The sequence below is a fragment of the Phyllobates terribilis genome, unplaced genomic scaffold (genome assembly GCF_046119375.1).
Source record: "Phyllobates terribilis strain yellow unplaced genomic scaffold, ASM4611937v1 Scaffold_11__3_contigs__length_659146591, whole genome shotgun sequence".
Taxonomy (NCBI): domain Eukaryota; kingdom Metazoa; phylum Chordata; class Amphibia; order Anura; family Dendrobatidae; genus Phyllobates; species Phyllobates terribilis.
In genome coordinates this window covers 498,923,702-498,944,308 of record NW_027362771.1, presented here as the reverse complement: position 1 = coordinate 498,944,308, position 20,607 = coordinate 498,923,702, and the positions used below count along the sequence as shown (strand labels likewise).

General features: G+C 46.7%; 1 protein-coding gene across 3 annotated transcripts in view; it reads left to right on the top strand.

Annotated features, from left to right (window-relative positions):
* The window catches only part of UNC5D (unc-5 netrin receptor D), a 1,016,051-nt gene that overhangs the window by 621,404 nt on the left and 374,040 nt on the right, over positions 1-20,607 (top strand). For all 3 annotated transcript variants that reach the window (XM_073653557.1, XM_073653558.1, XM_073653559.1), the window contains exon 6: positions 10,787-10,954. In XM_073653557.1, coding sequence (XP_073509658.1) covers positions 10,787-10,954 — 168 coding nt within the window. The remainder of the gene's footprint in view (positions 1-10,786; positions 10,955-20,607) is intronic.

The window sequence follows — 20,607 nt, the reverse complement described above, 5'->3', positions numbered from 1 at the left end:
TATCGAGAAAATCATCCAGCCCTTTTTTGAAAGCTGTTATAGTGTCACTACCTTTTGTGGTCGGCATTCCACAGTCTGATTGCTCTAACTGTAAGGCTGTGTGCCCACGTAGCGTTTTACAAGCGTTTATGCTGCGGAATTTACGCAGCATAAACGCTTGGGAAACGCTTGGTAATCCGCCCCCCATGGTCCCCATTGACAAGCCGCACTTTCAATGCACATGTTGCGGATTTTTCCGCAGCGTTTATGCTGCGCTCAAAAATCCGCAGCATGTCCATTAATTTTGGGGACACGCAGCGTAATCGCCGCCATTGACTTGCATTGAGACTAGAGATGAGCGGTGTTCGACTAGAACTGTTCGCCAATCTCAAATTCGAGCTGTTTTGGGCGGTGTTCGAGTTGTTCGACGTACCCGAACGATTTGCAAAAAATTCGGCTGTTCGAGGTTATGTTCGATAACTGTTCGTGCACCAAAAGCGTGTCCTGCATGTCTGGCGCTATTTTGAGCACCAATCATGCAGGGATTGCCTGCCACTCACTGTAATGCCACAGCCATGGTGGTTGTGGCATTACAGTGATTGCCCAAATCGATGGGAACAGTGCCAACAGTGAAACATGAAAAGCGGCAATTCAGCAGTGGCATAGACCGGTACCCGACAATTTAGAACAGAAAGAACAGAGTATCACACATAGATTAGATAGATAGAAACAAGTCAGCCACATATATACGAAGTACAGTGACAGTGTTGCTTACTGTACTTGTCATTTAGTGTAAAGGATTTATAAAAAAAAATAATAGTGTTTTCATGCACCGTCTCTTTAAAAAAGCCGGCCGGCAATTCAGCAGCGGTACCCGACAATTTAGAATAGAAAGAATAGAGAATCAAACATAGATTAGATAGATAGAAACATGTCAGTCACATATATGAAGTACAGTGACAGTGTTGCTTACTGTACTTGTCATTTAGTGTAAAGGATTTATTAAAAAAAATAATAGTGTTTTCATGCACTGTCTCTTTAAAAAAGCCGGCCGGCAATTCAGCAGCGGTACCCGACAATTTAGAATAGAAGGAATAGAGAATCACACATAGATTAAATAGATAGAAACATGTCAGTCACATATATATGAAGTACAGTGACAGTGTTGCTTACTGTACTCGTCATTTAGTGTTAAAATAAAGGATTCATTTAAAAAAAAATTGGCGTGGGGATCCCCATAATTTTAGGCTCTAGCGGAGGTTAAGCAGACGGCTGGGGCAGATGTTTGAAGCCTGGGAGGGGGGTAATACCCATGGAGCTTCCCAGGCTAGTAATATCAGCCCCCAGCTGAATACCTAGCCTTTACTAGCTATTAAAATGGGGGACCCCCCCCAAAAAAATGACGTGGGGTCCCCCCTATTTTAATAGCTAGCAAAGGCTAGGCAGACAGCTGGAGGCTGATATTAATAGCCCAGGAAGGGTGCCATGAATATTGGCCCCCTCCCAGGCTAGAAACACCAGACGTCAGCCGCCCCAGAACTGGCGCATCCATAGGATGCGCTAATTCTGGCACTTAGCCTCGCTCTTCCCACTGCCCTGTAGCGGTGGCAGTGGGGTAATAAGGCTGGGGTTGATGTCAGCTTATAATGCCAGCTGACATCAAGCCCAGGTTAGTAATGGAGAGGCGTGTATAAGACACCCCCATTACTAATCCCATAGTCAAAGTTAAAAGAAAACACAAACACCCAGAATAAACTCCTTTAATTGAAATAAAGACACATTCCTTTATTGTTCTAAATTAAACCATACTTACCACCACGCCCATTCCAACTGAAGCCAACGATCTCCTGCAATAAAAGTAAAATAATAAAGCAACATCATCCTTACCTTTCCATGGTTCCCACGACAGCTTCAGCTCTGCTACATCGAGATGACAGGCTGGACCGCAGCAGAACGCTGCCATCCAGCTTGCCATGCCGCGGACACTGAGAAGCGCAGGCATGCTTGCGCTCCTCAGTGTCTCGCTGTGACGGCATAAAGATGAGACGAGTTCATGTCCAGTGAACTCAGCTCACCTCATGCACGTCACTGACAGCGTGGGAGAATTCTCCTGCACTCAGCTCTACAGAGTGAGGATTTTCCCACGCTGTCAGTGACGTGCATGAGGTGAGCTCATTCATGTCCAATGATCTCAGCTCACCTCATGCACGTCACTGACAGCGTGGGAGAATTCTCACGCTGTAGCGCTGAATGCAGGAGAATTTTCCCACGCTGTCAGTGACGTGCATGAGGTGAGCTGAGATCATTGGACATGAACTCGTCTCATCTTTAAGCCGTCACAGCGAGACACTGAGGAGCGCAAGCATGCCTGCCCTTCTCAGTGTCTGCGGGATGACAGGCTGGATGGCAGCGTTCTGCTGCGGTCCAGCCTGTCATCTCGATGTAGCAGAGCTGAAGCTGTCGTGGGAACCATGGAAAGGTAAGGATGAGGTTGCTTTATTATTTTACTTTTATTGCAGAAGACATTGGCTTCAGCTGGAATGGGCGTGACGGTAAGTATGGTTTAATTTAGAACAATAAAGAATTGTGTGTTTATTTCAATTAAAGGACTTTAATCTGGGTGTTGTGTTTTTTTTAAATACTTTACTAGAAATTCATGGCGGTCATGTCTAATATGGGCGTGACCCCATGAATTTCGGGCTTAGGGCCAGTTGATAATGCCAAGCTGGCCCTAACCCCTTTATTACCCAGTGAGCCACCACACCAGGGCCCTGGATGAGTTGGGTACAGCGCCAGAAGATGGCGCTTCTATGAACGCGCCATTTTCCGGGGTGGCTGCGGACTGCAATTTGCAGCGGGGGGGACCCAGAAAGCTTGGGCCTCCCTGTGCTGCAGATTCCAGCCCCCAGCTGCCTAGTTGTACCTGGCTGGACACAAAAATAGGGCGAAGTCCCACATATTTTTTTTTTAATTATTTCATGAAATTCATGAAATAATTAAGAAAAAAAGGGCGTCTCTATATTGTTGTGTCCAACCAGGTACAAATAGGCAGCTGGTGGTTGGGGGCAGCCCGTTCCTGCCTGCTGTACCTGGCTGGACACAAATATAGTGCGAAGCCCCACGTCAATTTTTTTTTAAATTATTTCATGAAACTAGATGGTGGCCCGATTCTAACGCATCGGGTATTCTAGAATATGTATGCGGCAGACCCGGCGCAATCAGCAGAGCGGTGTTTAAATTTGTCGCCAAAATCGCTGACTGGTCGCGGTCAGCAACCGCGACCAATCAGCAAAGCGGTGTTGAAATTTGGTGACTATATCGCTGATTGGTCACGGCCGGCGGTTGCGACTAATCAGCAGAGCGGGGTTTAAATTTTGCGCCAATAATGCTGATTGGTCGCGGTCGCGACCAATCAGCAAAGCGGTGTTTAAATTTTGCGCCAATAATGCTGATTGGTGGCGGTTGCGACCAATCAGCAAAGCGGTGTTTAAATTTGGCGCCAATAACGGTGATTGGTCACGACCGCGACCATTCAGCAGGGCGGTGTTTAAATTTGGCGGCAACAATGTTGATTATTCGCGGCCGGCGGTCGCGACCAATCAGCAGAGCGGGGTTTAATTTTGGCGCCAATAATGCTGATTGGTCGCAATCGCCGGCTGCGACCAATCAGCAGAGCGGTATTTCAATTTGGCGCCGGTCGGCAACCGTGACCCATCAGCAGAGCGGGGTTTAAATTTGGCGCCAATACTGCTGATTGGTTGCAGACGGTGACCGCGATCAATCAGCAGAGCGGTATTTCAATTTGGCGCCGGTCGGCAACCGTGACCAATCATCCGAGCAGGGTTTAAATTTGGCGCCAATACTGCTGATTGGTTGCAGACGGTGACCGCGATCAATCAGCAGAGCGGTGTTTAAATTTGGCGCCAATAATGCTGATTAGTCGCGGCCGGCATCCGCGACCAATTAGCAGAGCGGGGTTTAAATTTGGCGCCAATCTCGCTGATTGGTCGCGGCTGGAGTCCGCGACCAATCAGCAGAGCGTTGTTTAAATTTGGCGCCAATCTCACTGATTGGTCGCGGCCGCTATTTAAATGTGGCGCCCAAAGCGGTGATTGGTCGCGGGCAGTTTCCGCGACCAATCAGCAGAGCGGTGTTTAACTTTAGCGCCAAGATCACTGATTGGTCGCGTGCGGAGAGCGCGACCAATCAGCGAATCGTATTGGTGAGGACCGGGGAGCGCCGCTGCCTGGTCGGATACTTCCGCTGCGAGAAGCCGGGAGATGAGCGACTGCTCGCAGCAGATGTATCCCGACCCGCAGCTCCGCTCCCCGGTCCTCCCTTGACACCCTAGCCGCTGATCTCCCCACAGTATCCGCATGGTGTTACAAAGATCCAGACATTTGTGTTAAAAATCGCTGATTGGTCGCTGGCGCTGCCCGAGACCAATCACCGATTTGGGCGCCAAATTTAAATATCGGCCGCAACCAATCACCGATCTTGGCTCCACATTTAAACACCGCTGTGCTGATTGGTCGCCGACGCTGGGCGCGACCAATCACCGATTTTGGCGCCACATTTAAATAGCGTCCGCGACCAATCAGTACAGCGGTGTTTAAATGTGGAGCCAAGATGGGTGATTGGTCACGGCCGATATTTAAATTTGGGGCCCAAATCGGTGATTGGTCGCGGGCAGCGCCAGCGACCAATCAGCGATTTTTAACACAAATGTCCGGACCTTTGTAACACCATGCAGATACTGTGGGGACATCAGCGGCTAGGGTGTGAAGGGAGGACCGGGAGCGGCGCTGCGGGTCGGGATACTTCTGCTCCGAGCGCCCGCTCATGTCCCGGGTTCTCGCAGCGGAAGTATCCGCACAGGCAGCGCCGCTGACATCCATGCGGCTAGGGCGTGAAGGGAGGACCGGGGAGCGGCGCTGACATCCAATTGGTCGCGGCCGCTATTTAAATGTGCCGCACAAATCGGTGATTGGTCGCCGTCTTGACCGCGACCAATCACTGATCTTGCTGCCAAAGTTAAACACTACTGTGCTGATTGGTCGCGGACGCTGCCCGCGACCAATCACCGATTTGTGCGCCAAATTTAAATATCAGCCTCATGCACGTCACTGACAGCGTGGGAAAATTCTCCTGCACTCAGCGCTTCAGCGTGAGAATTCTCCCACGCTGTCAGTGACGTGCATGAGGTGAGCCGAGCTCATTGGACATGACCTAGGCTCATCTTTATGCCGTCACAGCCAGACACTGAGGAGCGCAAGCATGCCTGTGCTTCTCAGTGTCTGCGGGATGACAGGCTGGATGGCAGCGTTCTGCTGCGGTCCAGCCTGTCATCTCGATGTAGCAGAGCTGAAGCTGTCGTGGGAACCATGGAAAGGTAAGGATGATGTTGGTTTATTACTTTACTTTTATTGCAGGAGATCGTTGGCTTCAGCTGGAATGGGCGTGATGGTAAGTATGGTTTAATTTAGAACAATAAAGAATTGTGTGTTTATTTCAATTAAAGGACTTTATTCTGGGTGTTTGTGTTTTCTTTTAACTTTGACTATGGATTAGTAATGGGGGTGTCTTATAGACGCCTCTCCATTACTAACCTGGGCTTGATGTCAGCTGGCATTATAAGCTGACATCAACCCCAGCCCTATTACCCCACTGCCACCGCTACAGGGCAATGTGGAAGAGCGAGGCTAAGTGCCAGATTTGGCGCAACCTACGGATGCGCCATTTCTGGGACAGCTGTCGGCTGGTGTTTCTAGCCTGGGAGGGGGCCAATATTCATGGCACCCTTCCTGGGCTATTAATATCAGCCCCCAGCTGTCTGCTTAGCCTTTGCTAGCTATTTAAATAGGGGGGACCCCACGTCATTTTTTTGGGGGGGTCCCCCATTTTAATAGCTAGTAAAGGCTAGGTATTCAGCTGGGGGCTGATATTAGTAGCCTGGGAAGCTCCGTGGGTAGTACCCCCTTCCCAGGCTTCAAACATCTGCCCCAGCGGTCTGCTTAACCTCCGCTAGAGACGAAAATTACGGGGAACCCCACGCCAATTTTTTTTTAATAAATCCTTTATTTTAACACTAAATGACAAGTACAGTGATCAACACTATCACTGTACTTCTTATATATGTGACTGACATGTTTCTATCTATCTAATCTATGTGTGATGCTCTATCTTTCTGTTCTAAATTGTCGGGTACCGAGGCTGAATTACCGGCCGGCTTTTTTAAAGAGACGGTGCATGAAAACACTATTATTTTTTTAAATAAATCCTTTACACTAAATGACAAGTACAGTAACCAACACTGTCACTGTACTTATTATATATGTGATTGGCATGTTTATATCTATCTATTTGTGATGCTCTATTCTTTCTGTTATAAATTGTCGGGTACCGCTGCTGAATTGCCGGCCGTCTTTTTTAAAGAGACGGTGCACGAAAACACTATTATTTTTTTTAATAAATCCTTTACACTAAATGACAAGTACAGTAAGCAACACTGTCACTGTGCTTCTTATATGTGTGACTGACATGTTTCTATCTATCTAATCTATGTGTGATGCTCTATTCCTTCTTGTCTAAATTGTCGGGTACCGGTGTATGCCACTGCTGAATTGCCGACCGGCTTTTTTAAAGAGAGCATCTTCTGAGCAGTTTGTCAGCTTTTGGACACCTTTGAAGGTGTTTTCTATGTATTTCTATGTGTTTTTGTTTGCCTGCCATTGGTTTTAACGGTGTTCGACGGTGTTCTAAGGTGTTCGACGAACAGTTCGACGAACAGTTCCTCGAACATCCCGGTGTTCGACGAACCGAACCGAACCCGAACACTACGGGGGTGGCTCAACACTAATTGAGACGCATATAATCCGTGTCAGTACATTTGTACTCACGGATTATATGCGTTTCTATGTGCGGATGGCACCCAAGTCTGGAGGAGAGAAGACTCTCATCCAGACCTGGGTACCATAGAAAACTGTAAAAAAAGAATTTAAAATAAAAAATAAAGTTTATACTCACCTACCGATGTCTTCCCGGTGTTTTGTCTGCTCCCTCCGGAGTCTTGCAATGTTCGCGTTGATGTGAAGGACCTGCCATAACGTCACTGAGTCATGTGACCCATCACATGGCTCAATGACGTCACCGCAGGTCCTTCACACTACCTCAAGCAGTGCCAGACACCGGACAGAGCAGACAAAACACTGGGAAGACATCGGAAGGTGAGTATGAACTTTTTATTTTTTCACCATTCTTATTCGTTTTTTTAACTAACTTGGTCACGCTACTATAAATCCATGCCGGTTGCATGGATTTATATAGTGTGAACAAGTTGTCAAGCACTTTTCCAAGTGATGCTAAAATCGCTTGGAAAAGCACTTGATAACCCGCATGCGGAAATGCATGCAAAGACGCTTCACAAACGCTGCTACCTGGCTGGAAAACCACATGTAAAATCCGCATGCATTTTTCCTGCCAGGGAGAAGCATAAAAAATATGCTTCATTTCCGCAACGTGGGCACATAGTCTAAAGAACCATTTCCTCTTTAGGTCCTGTTTCAAGCGATTGCTAGTAACAGCCCACGCAGGCACTAAGACTGCCTGACAATAGCAATAGAAATAGAACAGGGTTATCCCATAGCTGCTGCTAAGCAGTGTTAGCGCCTGTGCGGGCTGTTACTAGTGTTTACTAGAGATGAGAAAACCCAAACTGTAAAGTTCGGGGTTTGTACCGGACACTTAATGTCCATTGCTGAACCCCAAACACTGACTTTTCCTTGAAGTCCATTTCAGCTGAGAGAGAGTGCCTTCGGCAGCCCCAGAGCCCTTACTACCACTATTTTACAACACCAAAGTTCGGGTCCCCATTGACTTCTATGGGGTTCGGCTTCAAGTTCGGGTAGAGTTCTGGTACCCAAACCGAACTTTGGACTACACTGTGTTCCAAATTATTATGCAAATAATATTTTCTCAGATTTTCCCAAATTACCTATATGAATTGCAGTCATTGTAATTTTCCAGTCAAATAACTATTAGAGTACAATTGAAAGTTTTTTGTACAAACTGCCTATGATAACAGTATATTTTTTAAAAAATAAAAGACTCAAACTGCACTCAAAATGCATATTCCAAATTATTATGCACAGCAGAGTTTTCAACCTTTTCATTTTAATAAAGAACAAAAAAGTGTTCATTTTTGAAATTATAAGCATTAGCAGGTTATTACAAACTGAAATCAAACAGTTTTCAACTCAAAACTTTATTCTAGGTGATGTAACATTTGCACATAGGACCCCTTGTTCGAAAGGAGCTTCTGAACTCTCTTGTCCATTGAATTTGTCAGGTTTTGGATGGTTTCTGCTTCAATTGTTTTGCATGAGGACAGAATACCCTCCCAGAGCTGTTGCTTAGATGTGAACTGCCTCCCGCCATCATAGACACTCCTTTTGATGATGCTCCAGAGGTTCAAAATGGGGTTGAGGTCAGGGGAGCATGGGGGCCACACCATAAGTTTGTCCCTTTTTATGCCCACAGCAGCCAGAGATGCAGATGTGTTATGTGCAGCATGAGACGGGGCATTATCATGCATGAAAATGATCTTGCTGCGGAATGCACGGTTCTTCTTCTTGAACCATAGGAGGAAGTGCTGTTTGAGAAACTCAACATAAATTATGGAATTCATTTTTACCCCTTCAGGGATCCTAAAAGGGCCGACAATCTCTCTCCCCCTGATTCCAGCCCAAAACATTACTCCACCTCCTCCTTGTTGGCGCCGTAGCCGTGTTTGCATGGGGTGTCCATCAACCAGCCATCCTCCACTCCATCCATCTGGACCATCGAGATAATTTCATGCATGATAATGCCCCGTCTCATGCTGCACGTAACACATCTGCATCTCTGGCTGCTGTGGGCATAAAAGGGGACAAACTTATGGTGTGGCCCCCATGCTCCCCTGACCTCAACCCCATTGAGAACCTCTGGAGCATCATCAAAAGGAGTGTCTATGATGGCGGGTGGCAGTTCACATCTAAGCAACAGCTCTGGGAGGGTATTCTGTCCTCATGCAAAACAATTGAAGCAGAAACCATCCAAAACCTGACAAATTCAATGAATGAGAGAGTTCAGAAGCTCCTTTCGAACAAGGGGTCCTATGTGCAAATGTTACATCACCTAGAATAAAGTTTTGAGTTGAAAACTGTTTGATTTCAGTTTGTAATAACCTGCTAATGCTTATAATTTCAAAAATGACCATTTTTTTGTTCTTTATTAAAATGAAATGGTTGAAAACTCTGCTGTGCATAATAATTTGGAACATGCATTTTGAGTGCAGTTTGAGTGTTTTATTTTTTTAAAAATATACTATTATCTTAGGCAGTTTGTACAAAACCTTTCAATTGTACTCTAATAGTTATTTGACTGGAAAATTACAATGACTGCAATTCATATAGGTAATTTGGGAAAATCTGAGAAAATATTATTTGCATAATAATTTGGAACACAGTGTAAAGTTCAGCTGAACCTGAAGAATCTGAACATTCACAGGCTGCTCATCCCTAGTGCTCACTTGAAATCCAGTTGGAACCAGCACTTGTATATAATGCCTAGTGAGTAAGGCGGTGTGAATTTATTTGCATGTGCCTTTCTGTCAGCCACAACAATAGTCTCTGGCCGCTATATGGGAGAGAGAGTACTGTCTCCTATGTGGCGGCATCTGCCGTTCTTTTTATGGTTATCACAATGATGTCACACCAGGCCAGCTAATTCAAAGAAGAATCATAGACACCACCAGGTAAGGGGTGGCACTTCTTGTCCCATCTAGTGGCCACAGACTACTGTCAAGGATTATAGAATGGGATGTGCAACAAAGTTACTAGTGAGTGGTCACCACTACCCCCTCTCACTAAGCTGCAATGCTGAACGCACAGCACAGAAAGATTGTGACATGACCCTGAGTGGGTGCAGGCCGAGGAGGCCAATATGTCTGATGGATCAGGAAAGTGGCATGGGCAGCACTGGGCAGTCAGGTCAATGTGTAGCAGAGAGTCTCACATACCGGCAATGGTGTAATGCCACAAAAGCCATATTAACAGTTTTTTTTCATTCAGATTGCATCCCAGTCATGTGATATGAGGTACCGCCCTAGGCGCTGGCTTACCCCTGCCTCTTTTTAATCATGACTCTGACAGGTGGTTTTATTGTTATGGCTTATTTGTATATTTATTTGGTACAAAAAATATATATTTTTTTTACTGCTTACAATTCCGTACTCACTATAACTTTCTGAAGCTGAACAGGCTTTTTCTTCAGCTGTGAGTGATAGTTCATAGTTCCATTATAGTGACTTCTGTCTAAAAAAATATTGAGGTACTAACCTTGGAATTCCCGACAGGTTACTAGTGTCAGTCAGCCCTCAGCGTGCTGGAAGCTTGTAGCCAAGAAGGACCAAATGAAAAGTTCACTGGCTGAAACTATTGATTGTGGCTGAAATATGTGTTTCTTGTAGCAGAAATGTCAGGATACTTGTGAGGAAAATAGCTGTCAAGGAAATTGGGGAGTGAAAGAGTCTGAGTAAAGCTTTACGGTAAATAAGTCATGAGAAAGGCTGTTTATTCAGAATACCGCCATCAGATGGATTTCATCTCCCGGCTTCTATATTCTGTAGTTACATTCTTACCCAGTAAAATGTCATCGCTTTATATAACAACAGATGTCATCGGTTTTAATGAATTCATAAGCTGGATTCATAGCACAATGTATATTTAGCAACATATATAAGTATACAACATATGTCTCTTCGTTATAGTGAACGGAGGGTGGTCCTCGTGGCTAGAGTGGTCAGCATGCAGTGTAAGCTGTGGCCGTGGAGTCCAGAAACGTTCCAGGACCTGCACTAACCCAACACCTCTGAATGGCGGTACCTTCTGCGTAGGATCGTCTATGCAGAAAGTTAGCTGCTCCTCACAATGTCCAGGTGAGTGGCGCCATATTTATATAATATACTTCATTTTATTCATAGAAAATTGGGACGTTATAGATGTGTCCTTCCTTACCTTTCCTCTTTCCTCAAAATATCCCGAGGTGAGTAGAGCGAGATGACCATTTTTGAAGAAAAACCTCTTTGCGTTAGTGAGGGATCAGATCACAGTCTGCTTCCCGCTGGGCACTTGGTCAATGGTCCAGTCTGAATAATCAAAACACAGTATTCAGACGCTCCTTTTTTATAGCCACTCACTTAAATAAGGCAATCGGAGTCTAAAACTACCACGTCTTACCTTTCTTTCCTGCGGTGTCCCTTTTATTTGAAGTGGTGTTTGTCTTTGTTGTGTCCTGAAAAAAAGATTGACAAAATTGGAAAGAAAATCAAAATTTTAAATTTTAGACTTTGCCTTATTCTATGTTTGGGGGATTGTTAGAATACTGTTTTTGGAGTATTCAGATGGAACGCTCAAAAAAGTGCAGATTGTGATGTGATCTTTCCCTAACTGGTGGCTAAGTCTAACATACATGTGTATGGAACGGGGGTGTTGGGAGGGATAGCTGATAGCCAAGGATAGTAGTGCGAATATACTGTAAGTAAGGTATTGTTAAATTGGTATAAGGACATACAAGAATTTAAGTTTCCATTTCAGAAATACATTATTAGAGTTTGTGTACAAGTAAAGTATTTGCTGCAGATATTTCTGCATCAAAAATTTGACTCTTGGTAGAAAAAACACTGCATAAAAACGTTTTTGTCATGATTTTACATGCTTTTTTAAGTGTTTTCCTGGTCATTAGAATGGGTGAAAAACACAGCAAAAGCCCTGAAAGAATTGGTTTATAACAGACGTGAAACTGCTTCAAATCTGCAAGGAAGAAATAAGTAATGCGTGCATGAGATTTCAGAATTCGCAATTTTTCAGGGCAAAAACGTTCCAGGAGGGGGAGAGAAACGCAGTAAAACCTGACATATGCACTGACCCGTAGACTCCTACCAATAAAATATTGAAGATGTATTCTAAGAACAGGTAACAGATACAAAGACAGTTCACATCTGCCCATAGACCATTCAGACCCGCAACGATGAGATAACATTTACCCAAATCAGTAGAAGACCTCAATAGTGATGAGCGAGCACTAAAATGCTCAGGTACTCGTTGCTCGGGTCGAGCAAATTGGAATACTCGGGTGCTCGACCCGAGCAACGAGCCCAATGTAAGTCTATGGGAAACTCAAGCATTTTTCAGGCGGCTCCCCACGGCGGTCTGCAGAGGGCTTAAAATTGCCCAAACCGATGGGAACAATGCTCAAATGACATGGGAACAGCATGGGGAAGACCCCTGGAAGCATCTCTGACTCCCAGATCACAGCTGTCAGCAACATGGTCAGAGTATTACGCAACAATAAAACATACAAAAACGAAACCAAAATTAATTTTCCTGGGAAATATGTTAAGAAACATCCTTTCCTGGGTAATGACTTGTATATAAGGCAAAATAGATAACTAAAAACAAGAATACTCCTCCACAACTTGGGCTCTGTTCACACGTAGCATTTGTGATGAGCACTTTTGAATTGCTTTCAACGAAGACAAATGCATTCACCAGGAAATATCATTTTAACATTTTACAACCTTATCTGGCCATGTGGTGTGACACATCATCAGACACATGCATACAGTGCTGAAAAGACATGGGAATAGCATGGGGAAGGCCACTGGAAGCATCTCTGACTCCCAGGTCACTGCCTAAAAGCGTGCCCATCATAAGTGATCCTTGGTGCATGCGAAGATGCCTCCCGCCATGCACCTGTCGTTGCAGGCTTGCAACAATCACGGTCCATGTCCTTGTCCCACTGCAGCGTTCAGTAGTCCCTACCCCATTCCTTGAAATGCAAGCCCAAGTATGCAGGCAGCCAGCCACCCATCCACCCACAGGCTGCAATACTATACTGCCAAATTTTTGACAGCTGCTTGCACTTGAAATGTGGCCTATAAGGCTCGTGGAGGCAGACGCTTTTCACAACCTCATGCTGGCGGCGGCCCGGTGTCCATACTCAGTCCCCTGCCGCCACTATATTTCCTGGTATCGCCTCCACCTTCCACAAGCACGGGTCCCACAACATTACCTGTGCCCTCCCCAGTGCACTTACTGGGAAGGACCGCCTAACCACAAACACGTGGACAGGTGAATGTGGCCAGGGACGGTACGGAGCCAGTCCACAACTTTTTTTGCTAAGAGTTTTTAGCTCAGTGAAAGGACTGGCATAGAGGGAAACCGTATGTACCCTGCGTGTCATTTCTCCCAGGAAGTCCTGTAATCTGTAATTGAACTTGTTGCAGAAGCAATGGCAGCTCATCCAACATCAAATTGCACTTGTCGGTGGTGCTTTGACACACACACACATCTTTCTTTGCGCATTTAATTTCTTGAATACAGAGTTGGACAATGGCCTGATCTGTGATGCGTTTTGAGAAATAACATGCATAAGCATGGTCGATCCACATTAAAAAAGCAGCCATAGAGTGTCTGGGAACCTTCCCCCACACTTTTCTTAGCCAGGGCTGCTTTTCGGCAGGGTTGGATGGGCTCACTAGAGAAACGGAGACTCCTCCGGAAGGCCCTGGCTTCTCCTTCAGGAGAGTTCATAGTGCCGAGGTGAGGCCATGATGATGATGGAGACGACCATCTGCTTAGTTTTCTGTTACTTGGAATGCAAGTGCGAGTATGCAGCCAGCCACCCACCCACCCACAGGCCGCAACACTAAACTGCCAGATTTCTGGGCAGCTATTTTCACTTGAAATATGGCCTTTTAAGCTCGTGGAGGCGGAAGCTTTTCAAAACCTCATGCCGGCGGCGGCCAGGTGTCCATACTCGATCCCCAGCCGCCACTATATTTCCTGGTATCGCCTCCGCCTTCCACAAGCACGGGTCCCACAACATTACCCGTGCCCTCCCCAGTGCACTTACTGGGAAGGACCGCCTAACCACAAACACGTGGACAAGTGAATGTGGCCAGGGACGGTACGGAGTCAGTCCACAACTTTTTTTGCTAAGAGTTGTATTTAGCTCGGTGAAAGGACTGGCATATAGGGAAACCGTATGTACCCTGCGTGTCATTTCTCCCAGGAAGTCCTGTAATTGAGCTTGTTGCAGAATCAATGGCAGCCCGTCCAACTTCAACTCGCACTTGTCGGTGGTGCTTTGACACACACACACACATCTTTCTTTGCGCATTTAATTTCTTGAATACAGAGTTGGACAATGGCCTGAACTGTAATGCGTTTTGAGAAATAACATGCATAAGCATGGCCGATCCACATTAAAAAAGCAGCCATAGAGTGTCCGGGAACCTTCCCCCACACTTTTCTTAGCCAGGACTGCTTCTCGTCAGGTTTGGACTGTCCCACCAGAGAATCCTCTGGTGTGCCTTGGCTTCTACCTCAGGAGTGTTCATGATAGCGCTAACTTTGCAGCTGCTATGGGGCTCTTGAGCGGGTGAGAAAGGTTAGCCCTCAGAATTAAATCCTCTGGTGGGTACAATGTTTTTCAATCTGAAACAGCTTCTCAGTGGGAGTTGTATTTCACCACAGCCATATTCTTTAGCTCGGTGAAAAGACTGGCATAGAGGGAAACCATATCTACCCCAGCTGTCATCTCTCCGTCACCAGGTTCCGCCCATTGTCATACACAGCCATGCCTGGCTGTATGTTCAGTGGTGAGAGCCACAGATCAGGCTGCTGTGTTACAGCTTTCAACAACTCTGCAGCACTGGGCAGTTTGTCAATTATGCATTAAGCATGTTATCTTCAGCACAGCCTGTTGCCGCTTGGCCAAGGCAGTGCTGAAGTGCTGTCAGCTTGTGACTGATGTGATCATTTCGGAGATGGAGGAGGAGGTGCATGAGCTGAACAATGTGATTACATTGAGGGTAAATTGGTGACGCTGTTTTTTATGCTAAAGAAAGATCCTATTGTTTTGTTTTTTTTTACGTTATTTTTTAAGACAAATGCATTCACTGGGAAATGTCATTTTAACATTTTACAACCTTATCTGGTAATGTGGTGTGTGACACATCATCAGACACATCCTTTTTTATTCATGATGGAGGGACTCTGAAAGTCATAAAGTCTATCTTTAAGGGCCATCAGATGGCCCTTACTATTCTTAAAAGGCCAGCAGTCGACCCTAACTATTGTTAGAGAGCCATCAGCCGGCTATGCTTTGTTGTTCCCATTATTAACAAGTGGGTCTCCTATACTGTTGCGTACCCAGTGACTGCAAGGGCTGACAAAAATTTGGACGCAACCAAATACCCCTTTGAAGAGACATAGAGGAGGGTCTCAGTAAAAAAAAATGTTCCATTATAAAATAGCGGGTCTCCTATAGTGGTAATGCCCATGCTGTGACTGCAAGGGCTGCCAAAATTTTGGAAAAACCCCACTAAGAATTTAAAGACACATGGAGCAGTGCCACAGAAACATAGTATGACATGTTCCCATTAGAAAGGAGAGGGTCTGCTATACAGTTATAGGGTATGCAGTGAGTCCAACGGCAGGCCAATTTTAGGAAAAACCCCACTAAGAATTTAAAGAGTCATGGAGCAGGGCCACACTAACAAGGTATGACATGTTCCCATTAGAAAGGAGAGGTGTTAAGTGTTGGGTGTTTGCTGGATCTGAAATTGGGTCAGAGTCATCTGTGGACTCCCATTCTGGTCTAGCCAGGGCAGATGCTGCTCAGCATTGCTGTCAGTCCCAACACCTAGCTAGTGCATGAGATGCACAAGCTGTCTTTTGGGTCTTTGTTCCTAGTAGTGTTAAGCATAGGTTGCGGAGGGAAACAGGGCTGCTACAGCCTAAGTCCAGGGTGCACTGCACTGAGCATGCTCGTGACATGGCGGACCGTGATTGATGGTTTGGTGTCAGCTGATAAGGTGACCCGGTACCACCTGATTGGCCGCAGGTGACGTCATCAGTAGTGCAACCAATAATGCCACTTTGGGCAGGGCTTAGTCTTTAAATAGCCAGACCACAAGCAAGGTGGTGCGCTCTGATCATTCTGTTTAGGTTGTGTACTTGTGTGGACGCTTGTCTGTTTGGGCTCCACGTGCTCTCTAGCTGCTCTCTCCGTGACCTGCCGATACCAGAGTTCGCTCGGTTGATTAGCACAGGTCGCTCAGGTAGGCTTAGCTGTGCTTAGGCAGGTAGTTCCCGTTTGGCAGTCTGGCTCCGGCAAGGGGGTTGCTATACACCCCGAGCAGACTGCGGGTTCCGTATCCCTGGCACCGCCTGTTAGCCACTTGGAGAGTTACTCCGCAGGCCGGTCACACACCGGCTGGGAGCTCGTACCCTCCAGCGTTAGTCACACACACTTCCTAGTGCCTGCTGCGTAGTGTCTGTGAAGTCAACAGAGCTACGGCTACGTTAGTTGTCGCACATCTCTCCCGTGCAGTTAACGGAGATAGTGCGAATCCTTTTCCCATCCAGGTGTGTAGTAACACTGTAGGGATTTAAATTTTAGTTGGTTGTTTTACATTCTTACCCGGTGGGTGTTCGGCCGCAGTCTTCTAGGCTGCATCGCGGCCCCGGGTTCGGTTGCTTTCCATTTTTAATAAAGTTGTTGCAAACGTCCCCTTAACAAGAGGGTCTGCTATACAGTTATAGGGTATGCATTGAGTCCAACGGCTGACCAATTTTAGGAAAAACCCCACTAAGAATTTAAAGACACATGGAGCAGGGCCTCAGTAGCAAGGTACGACATGTTCCCATTAGAAAGGAGAGGGTCTGCTATACAGTTATAGCGTGTGCAGTGAGTCCAACTGATGACCAATTTTAAGAAAAACCCCACTAAGAATTTAAAGACACACAGAGCAGAGCCACAGTAACAAGGTACGACATGTTCCCATTAGAAAGGAGAGGGTCTGCTATACAGTTATAGAGTATGCAGTGAGTCCAACGGCTGACCAATTTTAGGAAAAACACCACTAAGCATTTATAGACACACGGAGCAGGGCCACAGTAACAAGTACGACATGTTCCCTTTAGAAAGGAGAGGGTCTGCTATACTGTTATAGGGTATGCCGTGAGTCCAGTGGCTGACCAATTTTAGGAAAAACCCCACTAAGAATTTAAAGACACACAGAGCAGGGCCACAGTAATGACAAATTCCGATTAGAAAGGAGAGAGTCTCCCATAGTGTTGGCCTATGCAGTGAATGCAAGGGCTGACAAAAATTTTGAGGCACTTCAATGCCCCTTGGAAGAGACGTGGAGGAGGGCCTCATAAAAAATGTTCCCATTAGAAAGGAGCGGGCCTCCTATATAGTGTTGAGCCACCCCCGTAGTGTTCGAGTTCGGTTCGGTTCGTCGAACACCCGTGTGTTCGCCGAACTGTTCATCGAACTGTTCGTCGAACACCTTCGAACACCGTTAAAACCAATGGCAGGCAAACAAAAACACATAGAAACACATAGAAAACACCTTCAAAGGTGTCCAAAAGCTGACAAACTGCTCAGAAGACACAACTAACACATGGAAAAGTGACAAGTACATATAGTCATGCGAAAAGAAAAGAGGTGGAGGAGTAAAAGGAGGGGGAGACACAGATATAGGCATGTCATGCCCTTCTAAAATCCAAAAAGTGAGAAGCCGAGACGGCCAGTCCGCTCCTGCCCGTGCCACCTCCGTGTCGCCGGGTTTGTGCCAGAGCCGCGGTGAACCCTGACGGCCAGCCCCCCTCTCCCAATACTGGTGCCTGTCCGCTGGTGGGTCGAGAGAGCCCCCCTGTGGTGGAGGCAGCTCTAAGCTTTTTAATTTAAATTGTCCCTCTAATTTGAATGAATACACTTTAAATCCATTTACAAGGATCTATTGGAGGGCAAGTCTCATGCCAGCAGCCGCGTAATTCCAGCTCCAGTAGCGTCCACTAAAGCTGCTGCAGTTAAAAAGCTTTTATAAGGATCGAGCTCGGCTGTCCACCGCAAGGCATCCTAGTGCCAGTCCCAGCCCCTATGCCTTGGGGTGCCTCCTGATGCTCTTCACTAAGTATCCCGTGGTCCCGAAGCATTTCCTTTGAAAAAATTAAGTGTCCAAACTACAGGTGGTGTAGCTTGCTTAACAGCCGGGATAAAACGCTGACTAGCAGACACTGCTACTAGGCACAAAGTATTTCCTGGGCTAGATGCAGTTAAAAATTTGTAAGTAGATACTCTCGTTGGATGCTGAGAAAGCATTCCATAGAGTCTCCTGGCACGCCATATATGATTCTCTTAAAAAGCTTGGGGTAGGGGTCTAGGGGACCCTTTTATAGCCAAAATCACGGCCCTGTATCACAATACGTCACCTAGGCTGAAGATAAATGGAACTGTAGCACCGAGGGCTCGGTTGCTACAGACGTATTGCACCTCACCCAGAGGTGTGATATCTCACTCTCAGATAAGGATGGAGTGTGGATCAGGACCCGACACCTGCATGCATTACACCACATTGCCGTGGGGCAGGGCGACCAATATGCCCCTGAGATGGGCACGACAGTCCCTGTCCCTGGCTGGAGTGGGGGGAGGGAACACTGAGGAAGGGGAACCCTGCAGTGCAGGAGCAGGGAGGAAGCAGTTCCTGGGTGCATTGAGAAGGGAGTATAAAAGGTGGGCACCATCTTAGTTCAGTGCAGAGAAGTCTGAGCAGAAGTGGCAGGGAGCAGGGGCTCTGCATGAGCTCTGCTCTGGAGGCGGGCCTAGTAACAGAGGCCCAGGCCTGCAAGAGGGAGAAGGAAGGAAGAGGAGCGGAGAAGGCTCCAGGAACGAGGAATGAAGGGATCCCAGGGGTGCGGACGGGCGAGTCGCCACCGCACGCCCGAATCCACCTGCGTGGAGGGGTCAGGCCAAAGGGGGAGACCGGTCCCCGAACTAGTGGAGGCAGGAAACGACCCTCAGCTAGAAACCGGAGGCTCTGACATTTTATGTGGCGCAGCCCCTTGCTCCACCCGCTAGGAAGGCACCACATAGGGTCAGGGAAACTGGCGCCAAGTTTACCAAGAGGAGGCCCGAGGCAGCCGGACAGAAGTGTTGGTAAGAAAGGCCAGACAAAGGACACACAAAGGGGGTCCTGTGAAGCGCTCCAAAGTTATCTGGGAGTTGTCTGAGCCCCTCACCTGGTGAGCACAGTACGACGTGGGCAGCCGTTACCTGCAGACGTGGTCTGGATTATAAGAACTGTGAGTAAAGGCCCTGAACTGCATCACTGACTCCGTGTCGTTACTGCTGCTGCCCTGCACCATCACCCCCATCCTCCGCATACACTGCCCTGAGGCTATACTCCTCCCGTGGGGAGTTATGCTACGCTCTGCTGCACCCACAACACCAGCCTTAGCGGTCTGCCCTGTAGCGGCGGTTCACTCTGACCGCAATCCACGGGTGGCGTAGTCGGACATTTAAACATCAAAACCACATAAATAGTTCCGCCACTGGTTTGACCGCCCTGAGCCACGGAACGGGATCGCCGCCACGAAGACTACAACCACCAGCATCCACCAAAAAGTGTCCGGCTCCGGGTGTCCCAAGGCCCAGGGGGTGCGTCAGAACATTTTCATCACCTTTCACAATCACCAATGGGACAAGGCAGGGATGTCCTCTGTCCCCTCTCTTATACATCCTAGTGACGGAGCACCTGCTCTCATCAATTCGCCATAACCCCAATATTAGGTGGATTGAGGTGGGAGGCACCGAGTACAAGTGCTCTCTATTTGCTGATGATGTCCTAGTATATATCACTCAATCACATATATCCATCCCTGCTGTTATGGCTGAAATAGATCACTTTGTTACATGGTAAAATTTTAAAATCAATGCAGCGAAGTCTGAGGCCCTCGATGTCTACCTCCCTAAATCCATATAGGATTCCATCCAGTCCAACTTTCCCTTTGCCTGGCCTTCACAGGGTATCAAATACTTAGGAATTCCTATTCATAGAGACCTCTCCCATCTATGTTATCTTAATTTTGGGCCCTTTATTGAACAATTCCATACAGACCACGGTTGGCAAGTTAGAACTGTAAGATTCACTACGTGAACCACTGGTGTTTTGTGGAAAAGCACATGTACACCGCGTTCCAAATTATTATGCAAAAAGTGTTTAGGAGTGATAAGGGAAGAATTTGTTTGTTTGTCAGTTAAACTCATTGATGGTGATGTGTGTCAGGGCTCTTTATATCACTGTAAGCAATTGCAGACACCTGTGCTAATTAGTTTGGCAGGTGTGTCCAATGAAAGGCAAGACTACTTAAGAAGGCTCTATCACATTATTAAGCAGCCTACATTTTCTGCCAAAATGGGAAAGAAAAAGGATGTGTCGGCTGCTGAGAAGCAACAAATTGTGGAGTGTTTAGGTCAAGGCATGACTACAATCAACATTGTGCGATGATCAGGATGAAGTGTCTTGGCAATCAAGAAGTATGTAGCTGATTCACAGTACACACATGTGCGTGCTGATAAGGGCAAATTGAGGACTCTTTCCTACAGGCAATTACGTCAGGTTGAAAGAGCAGCGGCAAAAAAGCCTTGTCATAGCAGCAGACAAGTTTTTGAAGCTGCTTGTGCCTCCAACGTCCCCCGAACAACAAGATGCAGGGTCCTTCAGAGGTTTGCAGC